The 16388-nt window shown below is 39.2% G+C and overlaps 1 protein-coding gene across 1 annotated transcript in view; it reads right to left on the bottom strand.

Moving 5' to 3' along the window:
- Positions 1–16388, bottom strand: part of LOC118331090 (receptor-type tyrosine-protein phosphatase zeta-like) — a 77874-nt gene that overhangs the window by 19193 nt on the left and 42293 nt on the right. The window contains exons 8-13 of the mRNA XM_035665871.1: positions 14544–14694; positions 11318–11502; positions 10516–10642; positions 7340–7380; positions 4870–7240; positions 992–1130 (exon numbers count right to left, since the gene is read on the bottom strand). Of these exons, the coding sequence (XP_035521764.1) occupies positions 992–1130; positions 4870–7240; positions 7340–7380; positions 10516–10642; positions 11318–11502; positions 14544–14694 (3014 nt within the window). The remainder of the gene's footprint in view (positions 1–991; positions 1131–4869; positions 7241–7339; positions 7381–10515; positions 10643–11317; positions 11503–14543; positions 14695–16388) is intronic.

Below are 16388 nucleotides of genomic sequence, written 5' to 3'. Positions count from 1 at the left end.
GTGCTTTCACCTTTGTCAGCATGCATAAGGATGTCATTAGACACTCTCAGTAATGCTGTCTCTGTGCTATGCTTTTGGCGAAAACCAGATTGGAATTTGTCAAAGATTCTATGACCCTCTACCAGCTTCAGGAGCTGGTCCGCAACAATCTTTTCAAGGATTTTAGATAAAAAGGGCAGTTTTGAGATAGGTCTATAGTTTTCTAACTGGTCTGGATTGAGAGAGGGTTTTTTAAGAAGTGGATGGAAAGTGACCTGTAGCATCTGTATATTCTCATTCTAAGGTAACAAATACATATGGATTCCTTTATTCAGGTGATTATACACCAAGGAATAAATGCCTATGATCATCATATTCCATTTAATAGATCCTCCTACATGTTGTTACACTTTAAGGATTTGATTGAGACTTCATTGCGGAGGTGGTGGCTAAATTTATTACCATTTTTGCTAATGTCAAACTGAATCTGCAGGAAAGACACCGTCAAAATGGTGGGCTCTAGATCCATACTGTAAGTATGCAAAAAGGCCTGGAGACCCTTTATGTCACAGTATATGTAGTATTTCTAGATTTATGTTTCTAGTCCCCCTCCCTCTAAACCCTGCTGCTCTGCTTTGTTCAGCTCTATGATCCACTTGTGTATTTGCCTTTTCATCAACCAATATCCACTGTTTCTAGGAAAGAAAGACAGGTCCCAGGTATAGTTCATTTAAACACACAAGTACAGTTTTTTATTCTATTTTGGGGAATTTTTAAGTCTTTATTAGAAAGCCGACGGGAAAGAGATGAAAGGAAATTATTTGAAAGGGATGGGACATGAAAGAGAGACACTGCTGTTCATGGTTGGCACCTTAACCCCCAGACCACAAGAGCTCCCCAATCAATTAAATAAGCACAAAAAACAAAAGCTGACGTACGTGTTGTAAAAATTTCCACGGTGCTCATATTACCCAAATTTCTGATGTACCTCTGTTAGAAATGTTGTACTGACCTCCAGTAGATGAGGATACTGATGAGGACGATCAGGCCGACGACGGTGAGGGTGGAGATGACGGCCAGAGGAACCACAGCCTTCCTCTCTCTTTCCCTGATGGAACCAACTCTTGACTCATGGCTGCTGTTACTGGCATCTGATGAGAAAGAACAGAAGAGGACAAAAATCTAAGCAACTGCAGGGTGAGTCAGAGCCATCACCTGTTGCATACTGAGATTTATGGCGTTCCGAGGATACTCTGCTCTGGTTGTAGAAGTGTAATTCATCACACCTTAGTCAGCAGAGCCAAAGGCACATAAAGTACTCAAGTGGCTCCGAACCCATTTGCTCTCTACTAGAAGGGATTATGTAAATTACACAAGGTAGTAATTCTCTGTATGGGGATTCTTTAGAGTAGGAAATTGTGGGAATGTGTGAATATTGCAAGTTAGAAATTATATAAAGCTAAATTTCACTACTTTACAAACAGACAGGCAACGTACAAGGAAAAACTGTCCTTCCCTCAAAAATGTAATAACTTTTTAAAGTTTTTATCTTAACTACAACAGACTACACTATCTTTCTCGTCTCATAATGCTTATATTATTATTATGCAGACTACAGGTTGTCTATCAACACAGGTCAACCAGATAGTAAAGGTTAATATTTGTCATACATGCTATATCTCCTCAGAAATCATTACAATGACTGGCAGGCTACTGTCCAGTAATAACGGTGAATAAAAGTCAGAAATCCACAACTCTGCTAAAGAGAAGTTAGACTTGTTTTTTCGCTTTCTAGGCTATTTTATTTGATTAGCCACTTCAACATAAAAAGAGGAAAGCACACAGTTATTTCCCCTTTTTGATGGCTACAAAAAACAAAAGAAATAGAAATTGAATTGAATAGCCAAACTGAATGATCGGATGATACATGGACCACGCACAACAGTTCATAATGAAAAGTCCCTCACAGATCAAACAAGAGCGCATTCATCAAACAGGAGTCAATCAAGCAGCGCAATTGTAACTTTGAATAACAGGAAAAGAGATCCTGACCTGACTGAGCTACTGCTGAATCCTCCCTTTATCATCTAATAACCAGTAAGGAGTATGGATTAACCTTGACTGGGAGGCAGAACTTACCTCTTCTGCACAAACTGACTCAGTTAAGCTGTGAATGGCTGGGTCAGCCCTGTTGACGACAGCCTAGTTCATGAGTATGTGGTGCGCTTGTGCACCCTCAGAGGAAAACCCATTCATTCAACCATCCATCCAACAGAACTTTGTCTGGCTCTCAAAAACCCTGCACACGTGGGCGATGATAATGGGCAAAGAAAAGCAAAGGCCCGGACAGAAGATGGAAAAGGTTATTCATTTCAGTGCAGAGACTGAAGTAACAAAGCGACTCAAAGAAGAGCTGATGAGAATTAAGGACACAAAACTTCTACTCAAATAAAAATATTTCAGATTCAAAGCAAAACTAAATGATGGCGTTCTGTTACTGTACAACTGGATGTCAGAATGTCAAGGGCAGATAAGGTATATACAAAAAATACACTTGGAAAGGTAGGATTGTAATTCAAAGAACCAGATCTGTGTTTGAGCCTGTTATAGCGCAGCACAATACCATCATATTTTAGACTGATGTCCTACCTTCCAGACAGCCATTGGTTCCAGTTTATTTCTAAAAGAAGTCAAAAGAATCTAGCGAAGTTGCAAAACTACAACCATCTGAATACAGCTCAGCATTCCAAGCACATAGGAGAGACTAAGGTGGCCACGAAAACTCACAAAACAGAGCCAGTGTTTGGTTTGTCCATTCTGGGCTTCTGTAGAAACATGGCGGCTTCCTTGAAAAAGGAATTCTAAAATAACAACTTACCGCCCATCTCATTCAACATGAGTGTCTGGGATCACTCAATTCACAACCTGAAAACATCATGCCTCCTGCTATGGCTATAGCCAGCACAGAGGCATAAATACAATACAACGATTCTTATTTCCAGGTGATTATACACTAATGAAAACATATCTATGAATATTATTTTGCATTTGTGCACGTAGAATCTCTGAAATGTTAGACACTGGACCTTTAAAGTTCAGTTCAGTAATGCAGTTACACACAGAGACTATTTTAAAAAAGCTTATTATTCTTGCCCAAAAGCATGCTCTGTTGTTGAAAAATCTAAATGTTAAGACCCCAAAACAAGCAAATACAAATAAAAACAATCCATGAATTCATAAAAAACTTGAATTTAGAGGTTTCTTGCATGCAAAAGAAACACTTAAAACTCAGAGCATCCTTGAATATACTGACAAATAGTTTTAAAACTAGTATTACAATGTAACATTGAAAAAACTACAAAGAAACATAAAGGTTGACTGAGATTAACTGATTGATATTATCTGTCTGCAGCAGGTCTTTGAAACTTGATTTTTTTTAGAAATTAACTAAAAATAATAGCTGCCAGGAAGGAAGAAAATCAGTCAACAAACAGATGGGATGCTTTGTAGTTAATGATGCAAGGTAGAACTGATTCTAATGTAAAAATCAATCAGGCAGCAGTACTATTAAATATACATGATCTATTATTGAACCACCTGTATGGTTCTTCAGGACCAGTGCTCCCACTAAACCTATTGCAGGAGGTACATCTACAATCAAACATTGTTGAAAGCTTCATGAATTGTTCTATTTATTGATATTTGAATTTTGAATTGATTTTAAGTCTTTTGAGACTATATACAGTGCAGTGTAGTCAAAAACCGTGCAGGTGTGGGGATGGTGTTTGAACCAGTTGAATCTTGGAAGAGCTCTACTGCACTCTGGTGGCCATGACAGGTAACATTTGGGAAGAGAAGAGGATTTTGGACATAATTCTACCTACTGTAATATAACAGAGAGCTCTAACGATATTAAATGTGCGGCCACAATGGTCTAATAATTTAAGAACACATTAAGCATGTGTCATCCGGACAGATTATCTACAGTACAGCATATAATAATACTCGATATAGTATACTTATAGTATATATTTAAAAACATAAGAGAATTAATAGTAGTGAATGTACTGTTGGCAAATGTAGGTACTAAAGTGGCTAAAGGTTTTTAAGAGGGATGGATTTAGTCCATAAGAGGAAACAAGCATGCTTCTTCTGCGTTCTCAGATGGATGCTCTACCTCAAAAAAGTTTTTGTTAAAACCCAAAACAGATTTAGGGAAAAAGGCAGCACTCCAATGGTAATAAAAACTAAGAGTCACTACTTCTTGATAATTTTTGGTGATGTTATTTTTAACAAATAGTCAAATTTCACATGTTTTGGTTTCCTCAGAGCATTATGCTTGAACTTGTACACTTTAAAGGTGATCTTTAAACCAAAAACTAAAAAAAACTAAAAATAATAAATTAATTAATTTAAAAAATGTATAAACACACCACACAGTGAGTAATAAAGCAGATTTGTCAATTAGTTGTAAATAAAATCACTCAAGACTTATGGATTAATTTTGTGTAATGTTATTGCACTGAGCTTTGTGATAGACTGGCTTCTTGAGTGTCCCTACCAGCCTCTCAAAATGCATGCTGGATTAGGTTTCACCCCTTCATAACGCTAAACAGAATATATGGTTTGGAAGATGGATGGATGACGGTTACTAAAATGAGTCTGAAATGATGATGACGATAGTGATGGTACGTTCATCGAAGTTACTGGATCCTGTTTGGTGATTGTAATGGATGATGTTTTACCTCGCATGCATGAGTTTTCACTTTCGCAGACAAAAATTAAAAAATGAAATGTAGATTTGTTGTTGATAGATGATGGATTAGTCCAGAACTCTTCCCGATCCCTTGGTATTTTGCATATTTTTTACCACATGGACGGCTTTTTTACCTGCGACTGGCTCCTCTTCCTCTGACTCTCTTTCTGTGCGCTCGGAGATACTGAAGTCAGAGGACGTCTCGTTGTCATACAGGCTTTCACCCTGCCCTGAGCCACTCTCCTCCTCCCTGCCCAGCGACCAGGGTGAAGCCGAGGTTACCGCAGAGAGGGTTGGCGTCACTGTGCCTCCCACCTCCGAGGTGATGGCACTACCACTCTCACTTTCAAAATAGAACGCTGAGGAGCGTTCATCCAAATCATCAGGGGTTTGTACAGACTCAGAAGTCGTAGACGGGGGAATGGTGTTAGTGACTTTGGTTGAATAAGGGAACACGCTCTCTCCAGAGGCCGAGGTTTGAACCCTGTCCCACTCCTGATCTATGCCCTCCTGGGAGTCTGGGAACAGGGCCGAGCCGGAGGCACTGCTGCTAGTGTCTAACGCCTGTCCTTCTGGGGTGGGGGTGAATGGGGAGGCTGTGGGTGAGGGAGGGAGGGCAGAGGTTTGTAGGGCGGAGTTCCCGTCTGATGTCGAGAACCAGGGATTCCTGACGCCAGACGCTGTGGGTGCAACAGAAATGGGCAGGTCACTATAGGTGACTTGGAGAGGGTGGGAGTGTGAAGAAGACAATGAGGGAGAGACAGCTCTATGGGAGTGCAGAGGCTGGTCTAAGGACAGACCATCCGAAGCTGCCACAGACAAAGAGTGTAAAAGATCATCTATACCAACACCAGAGGCCGAAGGGAAATCCACACTAGAGAAAAGCTCTAAGCTAGCAGAGTCCCAGGCTGAGGAAGGCAGTGATACATGAGGAGAGGCATGCAACCAGGGTGAGGACGCCGACGGCTCCAGAGAACAGCCGCACATGGAGTCCATGTCGCTAGTTAATGGTAACCCATCACCGCTGACCTCGGGGAGAAAAGACTCTATTATGCTCCCCGTGGCGTACCTTGAGTCCTCAAACCCAACAGAGAAAGTACGGGATAAACCTGGAGTTGTGCCAGAAAAGGTGAAGTCACTAGAGAGGAGAACTGAGGGCTGGAGGGTGGGGCTGAGAGACAGGGACACTGCTGAAAGTGACGGATCCCAGGAGGATTCAGAAGGCTCGGCGGCGAAGGTGGTGCCAGACGGCTCTGGCACCATTTTGAGAGGAGGGGTATCGGTAAATACTGAGGGGTCACCTGAAGAGGCTGACGAAGATGAAGACCCAGATAACAAATCACCATCGCTATCATTATCATCAAACCCGACACCGGGGGAGACAGGGTTAGTCTCCCAACCAGAAAGGGGCTGCGAGGGGTGAGGGAGGTGAGGCAGGGTGGAGGCAAGGAGTGAAGGGGTTGAAGGAGAAGCCGGGTCTTTGCTAGACAGCGGTGCAGTAGCAGCATGCTGGGAGTCCGATGCAGAGGCAGACAACATAGGCCAAGACGAGGAGGGAGGGTCATGCAGGCAGGTGGAGGGGGCAGCATCGGGGTCCGCAGTGTCACACAGATGGGAGGAGGAGGCGGAGGAGGAGGAGGAGGAGGAGGAGGAGGGGAGGACAGAGGGGCGCTCACCATTGGATAGTGGCTGTGTGGTCTGCAAGAGAACGCCACTCAACCGGACAGAGGACGTGGTAGACGAAAAATGGGGCATGCTGGGACTTGTGGGCCTACGTGGAACAGTTTCACTCGAGGAGGTAGGCTGGTAGGTCGAACTTTCTGCCTGGATCTCTGGAAGACCTCTGGGTCCAGTGGACACACCTCGATCAGTGGTGGTGTCCGTGTTTACCGGACGCGCCAGGTTATGGTCCTTCTCTGCCTGTATGAAGGACGGTGATGTTGTTGTGCTACTCATGTCGCTGGTACGAGACCTCAATGTGGTGGTTGTGGTGCTGTATGAAGATGAAGAAATACTTTCACCACCTTTTGTCTTTGTACTGGTAAATGTAGGAGTAATGGTACTAACACCACTTTTTGTCTTTTCAGAGGTGTCTCTTGCACTGATGCCTTCGAGAACACCATCTGTCTTTGCATTGGAGTATAAAGGAGTAGTGGAAGTGGAAATAAAGACTTCCTTGGTTGTTGTTGTTGTGGAGAAAGAGGGATCATTGCCACTGAAGTCAGCACTTCCTCTGGTCTCTGGTGGTTGTGTGGAGGTACTGTGGCGTACCGTCTCTTCAGAATGGCTCCGGACTTGACCATATTGGGTGGATCCGACCCATGGAATCGGATCAGTGGTGGTTTTCCCACGGCCAGATTCTGCTGTTGTGCTTCTGATGCCAGGTAGAGGCACAAGAAGTGATCCAGAAGTTGTGGTCCTTGGCGATTTTGTAGGAATTAAGGCCAGATCATAATCCTTGGTTTTGACTGGTTCATTCCAAGACAGATCAGGTTCATAGTTGCTCTGTTAGAAAAGTTCAGAGAGGTTTATAGACAACCATAAATGACAGTGATCTAAGCATGTCATATGCAGTGTTTGAAGAAAAATAAATGGTTTCCTTACCTCAGTGTTAAATTCATCTGAATCTGGATCCAGTGTGTTTTCTGAAAAAAAGGCACAGGTTGCATCATTAGTTACAAAAAATATGTCACAAAAAAAGAACTGAAATAACTGTTACAAGCTCGAGGAATACTCAATTTCTCTCTTGACCTACTTTACTTTTAAAATTTCTCTTAGTTGTATTTATGTTGGTGCCAAAAGCAGAAACGTAAAGAAGGGTAAAACAATTTAAGTGTAGTGAGAAAATCACATAAAAGGAAAAAGGCACACCCTGAGACACTGTGTTTCTGGATGTTTTGGAAAAATAAAGAGATAATTGTTTTGTTTTATTAAACCTAAAAAAACTTGAACTTGTTGAAGGATGTAAATGTGTGGAAAATGGGGAAGAGGGAAAGGATGTACACACCACATCAAGCAGTATGTTGGCTTTATGATAAACACAAAACGAACACTTGCATGCAACATATCAGACACATTTGGACTTCCATGCATGGATTCCCCCAAAGACACAAGCACACACAGAAAATCTTGAACAAAAAGCATTTGCAATTAATCATTTTTAGGTTTCATCCCTCTTTTAAAAACCTGACGAGCCAAGAGAAGGAATTTGAACTGACAACTTTCAGCTACTTTCAAACTTCACCTGTCTGTCACCTAAGAGGGATATAACAAACTCACAAAAAGAGTTACTTGCAAATGCCACATATGTTGACCGAGCTCAGACACACAGCACACAGCGGGCATGTCAGGGAGCAGGTTGTGGTGTGTCTCTTACCTGTCTGAGGCTAAGTCATACATCATGGAGACCAGATCAAACTGGTTTGTGAAGCATGAGGTGAGGTTTTACAAGTTTAATGAACTGGGTTTAAGGGAGATCATTCAGGGTTTGGAGCAAAAGGGAGTTGAGTGGCTAAAAACTAACTTTAATTTATCAATGGAATGTTTTTGAACTATATTTGAGATCATGAATAAAATCAAAATGACAGGAAAAACTCTTGTGTTAAAATTATTAATTGATTAAATGATTAGTCAATCAACAGAAAGTGATAGATTATGTCTTTTTTAATAAATTGTTTTTTTCAATTATCAAGTAAAACAACCAAATACAGCTTCAAAACTGTTACAGCTTCAAAACTGCAAACTTTTTCTTCGAGGCAAAATAAAAATACTAAGTATTGATCTAATAGTGACCTGCTGCTAGTCCCTGCAAAAAGTATGCTAATAACTGTAATCAGAAAGATTGATCTGATGAATGATTTTAATGTTATATTGCTAAAACAATGGCTTTGCTGCAATTCACATATTAACTATTTAGCTAATAAAATGTCAAATGCTTACCAAAACCAAATTGGATATCTTTATATTGATTATTTTGTCTAAACAACAGTCAAAGATAAGATAAGATATGACACAATGATATTGTGCCACGAAACAGAAAAAACAAGCAAAAGTTTGCATATTTCTAACAAACAAAGTCATCTTTCTACATAATGTATTAACCAATCAATGATATCATAGATTTAATTTTCTGTTGATCAACTAAAAGTTTAATTGGCTAATAATTATAGCTATAGACCTAGCTAGCTATTAACGTTGAGCTAGCTGAGTTGTTGTAGCACTAAACTGACATTATAATCTTTATGACCACCACAACAGCAATTTTTAGCTACCATGCAATAATACATTTGTTATTACAAACTTTTACTACTACTTGGGAGCATAATGTCAGCAATTGTACACAATGGGGTCACCAGAAAAGTAGTGAAGTAAACTTAGCAGATGTTGCATAATATAACTCATTCATGCAAGTTGACACTGAAATAGGATGCATAGGATTTTTTTCTTTTCTTTGTAACAAGACATATTAGTTTATTTAATATAAAGTCCAGTTGAAATACAAAGTTACTTTGATTCCAATCCATGTTACACAAAATACTGCTGCACACATGCAAACATTTCTCTTACTGTGACAGGCAAGCAGAACGGATGCCACATAATGAAAACAAAACAAAGATGGCGACTTTGTCTTTCCATGTGACACGAAGGGACAAAAGAAATGACCCCTTGACCCCACACCAAGAATATTCTTTCATCTTAGAAACATATAAAGAGAAAGCAGATTTGAAGAGTACACAGAGAAACTTAAGACACAGTTAAAAACAGAAAAAGACGAGTCAAACAACAGAGCTGCATGTGTGTGTGTGTTTAAATCCTCACAAAATATATACCCCAGAGCGAGGGGTTGGGTGGGTGAAAGTGAGAGAAAGAGGAAGAAAAACAAAACATGTCTGGCGTCTCATTCAGGGTTCAGAGGGAGGATGAGTGGGAGGATGGAAATGCTTTTAAAAGACCACAAATGTGGCTGGTGATAAAACATATGACCAGAAAAGGAAAACAAGTAGAAGAAGTGAATTTTACTCCAACACAAACCCTAATCCATACATGAAATCTCTCCTTCAACATTAGCTGGTAAATTGGTTCCCCTCATAATTTGTAAATAGTCTAATTTTAACTTTTGATATTAGCTAGGATAGCAGTTTCCTCCTTGCTTCAAGTCTTTGTGCTAAGCTAGGTTAAACACGCCTTGGACCTATCAACAGAGATTAAACTGTCATTGACCATCAGACCATCCCTTTAAATTCAAATCTTTAATTTTCCACTGATGGCATAAATTGATTGTCGGTCTAGGTCTAAGTTAAAAACTTTTCTTCAGATCAGGTATTACTGTGTAATATGGATGTCCATCTCTGACAGGAAGTTATATACAGTTTTCAGATAATAAATCAAAATTATGACAAAGTAAGTCAACTTAAACTGTCATCATTCTGACTAATAATTTTGACTTTAAAGTCACAAGTTTGCAAAATCATAAGTCTGAGAATCTCATAACTTCTACCCTAGAAAAATCCCAATATACACTTTGACTTAATTTTTTTTTGTCTTTGCTAATGCTTATGTTTTTGTCTGTAATAGGCTTCCATAGAATTTAGTCTTCCTTTACAATTTATCATTTTTAAAAATCTTAGAAACTGGATAAACTTGACAACTAGCTTTCCTTATTTCAACCTTACTTAAAAAAAAAAAAAAAAAAGGGAAGGATTGCAGCTGAACGAGAAATATATCTGTACACAGTTCATCTGCCGAACTCTACACTCAGTCTCGGGCACGGTCGCTCTTACCGGGGTCGTCGATGGGCATGACGACCGTCAGCAGGTCGCTCACACGTCCGTACAGACCGTTGGTGCAGACTGCCACCACCTGGATCACATAGCTGGTGTTGGCTAATAGGTCATCGAGTATCGCCCCCTGGTGGAAAGAGAAGGCATAACATCAGCTTTGAAGAATCATGAAGAATCATTTTCTGGGGTGGCACAAGTGGGGTACTGACTTATTTGTTTGAGTTTTTCTTGTACGAACATCAACTTGTATGAACTTGGAACTTGGAGGAGGGACGGTTTACAAAAACTTTCAAACTATTCTTGAATGGGTGAGAGGTGTGGTGAGGCCTGGGTCTGATAACAAACTAGAATAACTGTGAGTTTATGGGAAGAACAACATGAGTTATTGTTTTTGGGCCACTAACAGCAAAAGTTACCATCATGATGATGATGGTGATGAATGGAAGGTGTTCAATATCCCAAGAAGAAAACATTGCCTACAACACAGAGTTTATAATGAGATATTTGCATGTAGTGTGATTGGAGCTCTGGGTTTTAATTAAGTGGTAAATTATTTTGCACAGAAATATCAGGCTTAAAGTCAGCTTAGTGTGTTATTGTGTGTCTATACTGTTTTAATACTTAATTAATAAGTTTTGCCAGCCTCTATGATCGATGTTTAGCTGACATGTGATTTTCACTGTGCAACTTGATGACAAAACCCTGATAGAGGAGGTAGACTGATGGCTTTGGATGGTAAATGCATTACTGACACCTTTAATGAAATCATTACTGATATTATGGACTTGTTACTCTCACTCACCACATCCTGGTCTCCGTCGGTCAGGTATACAGAGGGGGCGGAGTTTTCTACATTGGCCAGTTGGTAGCTGACAGAGTATTTCTCGATGCTGGCGTCGTACACAGCTCGTGGTCGTTCCCATGTCACTAGCAGGCTGCTGAGGTTGTGGGGTGATGCCTGGATGTTCTCCGGCTCCGAACTGCACACTGATAGACAGGAGACAGTTGAGAATTCATTTAATGAGTAGCTGCCTGCTGTTTTACACAGAAACCTGGGTATAAAAAACTGTGCTATACTGATAAGAACCTCCCATAGACAGAGGATATGGAACTGGTTGTAATTTGTGAAACAGGCCTATTTTAACAGATTCTTATTAATTAAGCAAATATTTACATACCCACCACGACCTCATAGTGAAAAATATAAAAATATATAAAATATAAAAGCATTATCCAATAACACAAAGCTGGGTTTTCCTGATCCTGATGAAACACTGTACCTATTGTCACAGCCAACGGGACCCATGGGTGCAAATATCAGCCTTTAGTTAATAATATATTATATATTAATTAATTATATTAATAGTGTGAGGTGACTTTTATAGTAAAAGCCAACTGACTGTCAAATAGTAATAAATAACAGTAATAGCCACTAATTGTCCTATTCTGCCTCTTTCTGTGTTTAATTTATACCGTAGCACTTTTCAATTGCTTTTTATTTGTATCTTTATTATTATAGAAATTATAATTTTATTTAGATCCAAAAAAGACTGGCACCTACTTTGTGATATTTAATGAAGAACATAAAAAGGAATAAAAATAAATATTGATTTATAAAGCTATAAATAACGGTTAGAAATCAGATCAAGCTCTTTAAGTTGTTCCTTCCTGTGTTTGTGTGTGAGTATTCTCCTGCACCCGGAGAATGATTCTGGGTCAGTGTTGAGATTAGAGGAGCAGAGATAATGCAGATGACAGACACTCTGTGGATTAACACAGATTTACTGAGGTTGAGGATCGATGACAATAGACAAGAGCCTCTTCCTTTATCCAAACACATTTCCTCCTGTGCTGGATCTGAGCTGAACCTAAAGCCCTGCTCTGCCAAGCTTTAACCTCTGACCTTTATCTCCCTTAAGGGATAAAAGGGAAAATGTCACATTATGTTTTAGAGCTGCTGTACAGGCAATAAAATCTGTAGTATACATATAAGTGCAAACCAATTTTTCCACCAAGCAGAGATGTATGTCCCCCACCCTGGAAAATACTAATAGTGACAAAGACTGAATGATTTTTGAATCTAGAAGAGGAAGCAGACATCTGTGGCTGTTCAGCTTCAACCACTAGAGGGCAGAGTGAGCCAGGAGAACACATATATGACCATCATAGGAGCATTTATTCACCTGTTTACAGTCTACACAAAGATCCACTAAACCACACTAAACGGAATACCCAGACCTTATTTTATATGTAAATCGACTTTAGTTTTAGTTATGTTGTCAATATTATCTTTTTGATGGCTCTTTTCTGTGATTTCTTTTTTAAATTCATGCTGTAAATGTTGAAGGCAAAGATTATTTTCCACATTGTGTTCAACAAAGCTTCTGACTATAACTAAGTCAGTACTAAATCAATACTACTTTCATCCTATACTACTGCTGCTACTTCCACTACCATTACTGTTATTCTTACTTACTTACTTACTATCAGTGCTACTTAAGCAATTACACAACTATCACCGCTAAGAAAACAGAAATATTGTTGTTTAAAAGAAGAAGAAAGAACTCATCAAGTTATAAATTAAGAAACTTAAAACACCTTAATGATCCCCTGGTCTTTAATTCCAGAACAAACCCTCCCAAAAACCACAGATCAATACTGCTTCATTACTAATTATCGAATACAACCACTGAGCGTGCGTGAAAATCGATTGTTATCCCAGCTGAACTCTCCGCGCTGTCACTGGGATTTCATTTGGGTCACTGGAGTTCTATTCTTATCCCTCTGTCATTTTCCCCCATCACTTGTGATCCACTTGTCTCTGATCCATTTAGATCTGACTTAATTAGCATTAACCAGGAATTCTTCATACTTGGGATCACACTGAGGTCTAGAGCAGCCAGGTGAGATGTTGTTTTAATAAGGAATATTAATGCGTGTTGGCCTACAGTAGACACTCAGATGAGACTTAAGAGAGACTGGTACTAATCATATGAATAAAACTTTTGTAAAGCAGGGTTTATAAGGTGTTTTAGTAATTGAACTGAATATAATTTATACTAATAAAACTGATAAAACGCCACAAGATATTATTTACAAATAAACCAGATTTTTCTTTGGAATAATAATAAAAGTTCTTTAATTTCTTTAATAGCATAATAATCCTGGATGATTTAAAAGAGTATTGTATTGAAAAGAGTAGGGCTTTACAAATAATTGCAATATTTTGAAAATCACAATATTGCCAAGTTTAATATCCAAATCTCAGAAACTGCAATTTTTTGCTAAAGGTAAAATGTGTGTCAACACAGCATTATAATGAATGCCACAGAGATTCATCATCTCTCAAAATAATCGCAATATGATTTTTCTTACCATATTTCATTAATACTTGAATACTTTAGTGCTGCAGAGATTCAGGTGTGTTATGCTAGCAGAGGCTAATGTGACCTGAGCCTCTAGCCTCAAGTAGAGATAAGAATTGGGCTACAGAGCTCACAGTTTTCTAGCTCCCCACCTCCTTATTTTTTCGTGACATCACTTGAGGACATTTATCAGATTTCATAAGCTACCTCTGAAGACACTAAAGGCTTTATCCAACTGTTTTTTTCCACATACAGAGTAATACTCCCCAATAACTGGAAACACACTTTGATTTATAAAATAGTTCTGATTTAATATACAGTATTGTGGGTTTATACTGTATAGTGGTGAGCAGGGACTGTTTTCCAACAATTAGTTATTATCTTGGCAACCACTTCTCTTCCTTGGGTGCATATTAAAATATACAGTATAATCAACTGATGTTTGAACTATATACAGTATGTCGTATAGTTACAATATCATTACACCCAACATGATACAATCCCACAATAAAATAAATAATGTTAGTATGAGTGAAGTGAAGTGGAACATTATCTGCAGTTATGTTTTTGGTGTGTGATGAACATTACAGCCTACTGTGGCTGCAGACTGTGATATTATAAATAACAGTCACACAAAAAAAGTGAAGGATTTTGGATATGTACCTGGTGTGAGGACCTCCTCGGTGCCCGTGTAGGAGGAGAACACCTGACCCATGAACTGCTGCTGCTGTTCCCTGTAGTTGTTCTGCAGGTAGTCCATCAGCATCACGTATCCCGCCTGCTGCATCGTCATCACCTCGCAGAACATCTCCAGCTGCAACACAGGAGCAACAGCAACACAATAACACCACAATGTCATCACCATCAGCTCCTGCTGCTGAACAACAGCAACATGATGCTACAGTGGTGAGTCAGGCTGAGGGCCCTAGAGCCAACAAGAAAGTAAAAATAAATGTAGCTCACATTGGCTATTTGACTTTTCCAGCAGTAATAGCATTTTTAAGGAGGTGGGTGTGTTTGTGCTTTTAGCGGTTTGTTTCCGAAGGAAAGATATCAGGAAAACAGTAAATGTTTGAACGAAACTGTAAGCAGTGTTGGAAAGGCTACAAGCATAGTTAATAAAGCCATCTGCTTCTCAAAGAGTTTTATCACTGTAAATAGCTGTTAAATAATTCCTCTCTTTGTCAGTGTAATTTTAAAAATTATGGCCAACACTTGAATTTTAAGATACAGTAAAGAGAAAAAAATTGTGAAATAGAGGAACTTGAAAAATCTCAAACCCTATATTAAAAGGTACAGTGTGTAACATTTAGGAGGCTCTATTGGCAGGAAATGGAATATAATATTCATAACTATGTTTTCATTAGTGTATAATCGCCTGAAAATAATGTGTTGTAATGTTTTTGTTACAATGAGACATTTTTTATCTACAGATGTCGTGTTTCTGCGTGTAGTAGTAATTTCGAATACAACTTGGAAGTCTGAGCTGTAATCAAAAGGTTGCAATCTGCAACTTCACTGCTAGATGTCACTAAATCCTACACACTGGTCCCTAAAGTTACTTTATAAAAAATGTAAAATAACAAATTTTATTTGATTCAGAACGTAGTGAAAAAAGTTAATGTCTTGTTTTTTCCAAAGGTAGTTTAGAGCCTATGGAAAATCCTCACATTGGAGAAGCTTTTGAGTATTTTCGAGTTAAAGCAATTCATTGTGTATCAGAATCTTTGTCACATATTTTTCTGTAAATTGACTAATGGATTAATAAACTAATGATTCAGCACTAAATGAATTAGTTGTCTAATCTTCTGCAACAGCAACCATGTAATTACAGAATTACTGAAATGGTAGAATTCTATCCAAACACAAATGTGTGAATATTAAAACACATATTAAGTCTGTTAATCCACAAAAAAACACTCATAAGACCAACTCTAGATGTCTTCAGCACTACAATTTGAGTGTAAATCATCCACAACACACAGCGTCAGTTCTGTGAGCAGATTTGAAGTGAATGGGCGTAAAGGATCCATGAATCATGCCAGAGCGGTCCTTTAACCTGCAGGCTGCCTCCGTACCTGTCCAGGTGAGTCACTTCCCTCAACACAACACTCATTATCTGACTCACACAGACTCAACAGTGCAGCACAGCCAAGCTTAGAGCCCATTAAGGCCATTTGCGGTTGTTAAAGTCGTGAGTGTAAAGAATTAAGTCCTGGCAGTACGACCATAGCTGGAATGTAGACCAGCTGAGGCACGTCACAGGGGTTTCGGGAAACCTGGAAACCCTGGAGGACCTCCAACAGCCACAGTACAAGGTGCAACAGGATCGGGGTTCAGTGTGGCCATCTCTGTTACGACTAAGTGATCAAACTGTACAGTGGAAACATGGAAGTTGTATGTTTTGGCCGTGTAGTGTGGGTTAGCAAAATGCACAAAAACGAATAAACTGTATAGCTCCAGGTCTTCAGTATGGAAGCACAAATGTGTGAGTGTTTGTGTGTGTGT

This window comes from Morone saxatilis, unplaced genomic scaffold (assembly GCF_004916995.1).
Source record: "Morone saxatilis isolate NCDOM2014 unplaced genomic scaffold, NCSU_SB_2.0 Contig2, whole genome shotgun sequence".
Classification (NCBI taxonomy): Eukaryota; Metazoa; Chordata; class Actinopteri; family Moronidae; genus Morone; species Morone saxatilis.
Note: the sequence above shows the minus strand (reverse complement) of the source record. Positions and strands in the feature narration are given on the sequence as shown.